Here is a 2,500-nt window from a genome sequence, read left to right as displayed (position 1 = left end):
GGAATTAGAATTGGGCAAAGAGCATCCTCACAATCAAACTGTCCTTGGTAGGGGGGTCTAAAGGTCTCTCTCTCCTTCTCTCTCTGCCACCACACTGCACCCCACTATACCCCCTACTGTGGCCTGTTGCCTAGGAGACGAAGTGTAATCCAGGTGAAAAACCCTTCCTGTGATTCCTGCTCTCTGATTGGCCTATCGACCATGGGGCCGTGGAGCTGGCAGATGATTGGTTTTTGTTGGTGGGGATGGCAGTGGCTCAGCAGACAGCGCTACTGTGGAGAACATTGATTTAACCGGCTGGCAGGCGGCACACACTCTCTCACACGCACACACACACACGCACACACACACACACACACACACACACACACATGCACACATACACAGGAGTCGCGGGGGAGAAATTTGGGCCGGCGGGGGTCACCTTTGTGGGGGTGAGATGTGAGTGATGCCATGGTATGTGTGTGTGTATGTGTGTGTGTGTGTGTGTGTGTGTGTGTGTGTGTGTGTGTGTGTGTGTGTGTGTGTGTGTGTGTGTGTGTGTGTGTGTGTGTGTGTGTGTGTGTGTGTGTGTAATATCAAGCTCTCCATGGGAGGCGTCGCCAGCAGTAATACTCTCCAGGAAACAGGCCATGCTGGGTAATATCACACACCACAGGAAGTTTGGCTGGACTGGGGGCATACACACACACACACACACACACACACACACACACACACACACACACACACACACACACGGATGTAAGTCCCACATATTAATGCACAGACACAGACAGCTCAGACAGACATACATTAACATACATAAACATGTCATTATAGTGACATTATAGTGACATTGACATTGCAATACAAATTAACATGACCGCACTCTACCTGTACTACAAAACCCTTTGTTCCCGCCTCATAGGAATACTTGTATCCTAAAAGGCACAAAAGATTAATTACTTTTTGATACACACACACACACACACACACACACACACACACACACACACACACACACACACACACACACCCTGCGATGCTCTCCTCTATTTCTTAGTGTACAGTTGACAGGCGAGATCAAAGCATAGGATGTGTTGAGTTTCATGGAATTGTTTGAGCTCTTCCCCCCTCTCCTCTCCCAGTCACATAAAGTAGGAGTTTGGGTTCTAAGACCCTGTTGTGGAGCCGACAGCTTCATTAGGTGGGGAAGCTCCTTTGATCTAAAATAAAACATCGGCAACATCGCCTCTGGAATGGAAAAGAGTTAAAGAGTTTCCTCTGTCTTAACCAACTGCTCAATGATTTTTTTCGGAGGGGTTGGAAATACGACTGCAATATCGAGGAGATAGGAATATATTAGGCTTGTTTTGCCTTCAAGTCTCATCTTCTGACAGAATATGAATGTATGGGACCTGGGGTGGTCTTGGGGATGTACTGTATCGGTGGTGTTTAATAGATTTGGTGGTCTTCTTTCATGTGTACTTTACGTATCGGGGTGGGGTGAGATACAAACAATAACAAGTGCAACTCAGTAAAAGTGAAAAACACAGCAAGGGAGGCTGGTGGAGGTAGAAATCGGAGGACAGACTCATTGTAATGCATGAAATGGAATGAGGAATGGTATCAAATATTCCATGCATCATAATAAGGCCGCTCCTCCGATTTCTACCTCCCTCGGCCTCCCTAGATGCACTCGTATAATGCTCACTTTTTCAATAACAGTTAGCTATTACAATCGTTTACGCTTTCTCGTTCCTTTGTAAACAGCATAGGACTTATTGACAGTGACGCCATTCCGTCCTGGACATTTGACTGAGTGACTCAATGTTCTGTTCTGTTCTGTTCTGTTCTGTTCTGTTCTGTTCTGTTCTGTGTGTTTATTGTGTTTTCTTCAAGGAACATAACATTTCTTGTTATTACTGCGTCCGATGACCATGTGTTCATTGTGGTCTTCTGCTTTTTCTTTGTCTTTTGTCAAATTTATAACCACCTCTTTCTCTTTCTCTCCCCCCCCCTCTCTCTCTTCCTCTTCCCTCTCTCAGAGCATAGGTAAAGGCTCTCTGTGGTCCATAGACCCAGAATACAGACACAACCTGATCCAGGCCCTGAAGAAGACCCCGTACCACCCCTACTCCCCCGGACTGGTCACCCCCTCCACCTCTCCCCCCACCTCGCCTCAGGCATATCACAGGTAACAACACACCTCCTCACACACACACACACACACTCTCTTTACACCGTCTAGTCACTCTCCTTACTGCTCTTTTATATCCCCCCCCCCTCCACCGCTCCTCAGGCAAATCACAGATACCATACCACCTTTTTTTCTTTCCTTTACACCTTGTCTTCACCCTCCCTTATTCTTCCCTGGTGATTTATTCTGTCTTTCCACTTCTTCTTTTTTTCCTCCCGCTTTCAACCCTCTTGCCACCAATTTGTCATCCAATGAGACCCCCCTCCGCGTCTAATTTTCTCCCTCCTCTCCTCCCTCCCTCCCTCCCTCCCACATCCT

The 2,500-nt window shown here is 47.2% G+C and overlaps 2 protein-coding genes across 2 annotated transcripts in view; both read left to right on the top strand.

The window, feature by feature from the left end:
- Positions 1-2,500, top strand: part of LOC310818174 (breast cancer metastasis-suppressor 1-like protein-A) — a 409,511-nt gene that overhangs the window by 113,651 nt on the left and 293,360 nt on the right. The window lies entirely within an intron of this gene.
- ches1 (checkpoint suppressor 1) overlaps positions 1-2,500 on the top strand; it is a 34,284-nt gene that overhangs the window by 19,568 nt on the left and 12,216 nt on the right. The window contains exon 3 of the mRNA XM_083688284.1: positions 2,031-2,179. Within this exon, the coding sequence (XP_083544410.1) occupies positions 2,031-2,179 (149 nt within the window). The remainder of the gene's footprint in view (positions 1-2,030; positions 2,180-2,500) is intronic.

The sequence above is a fragment of the Argentina silus genome (assembly GCF_951799395.1).
Source record: "Argentina silus genome assembly, chromosome: 17".
Taxonomy (NCBI): domain Eukaryota; kingdom Metazoa; phylum Chordata; class Actinopteri; order Argentiniformes; family Argentinidae; genus Argentina; species Argentina silus.
Note: the sequence above shows the minus strand (reverse complement) of the source record. Positions and strands in the feature narration are given on the sequence as shown.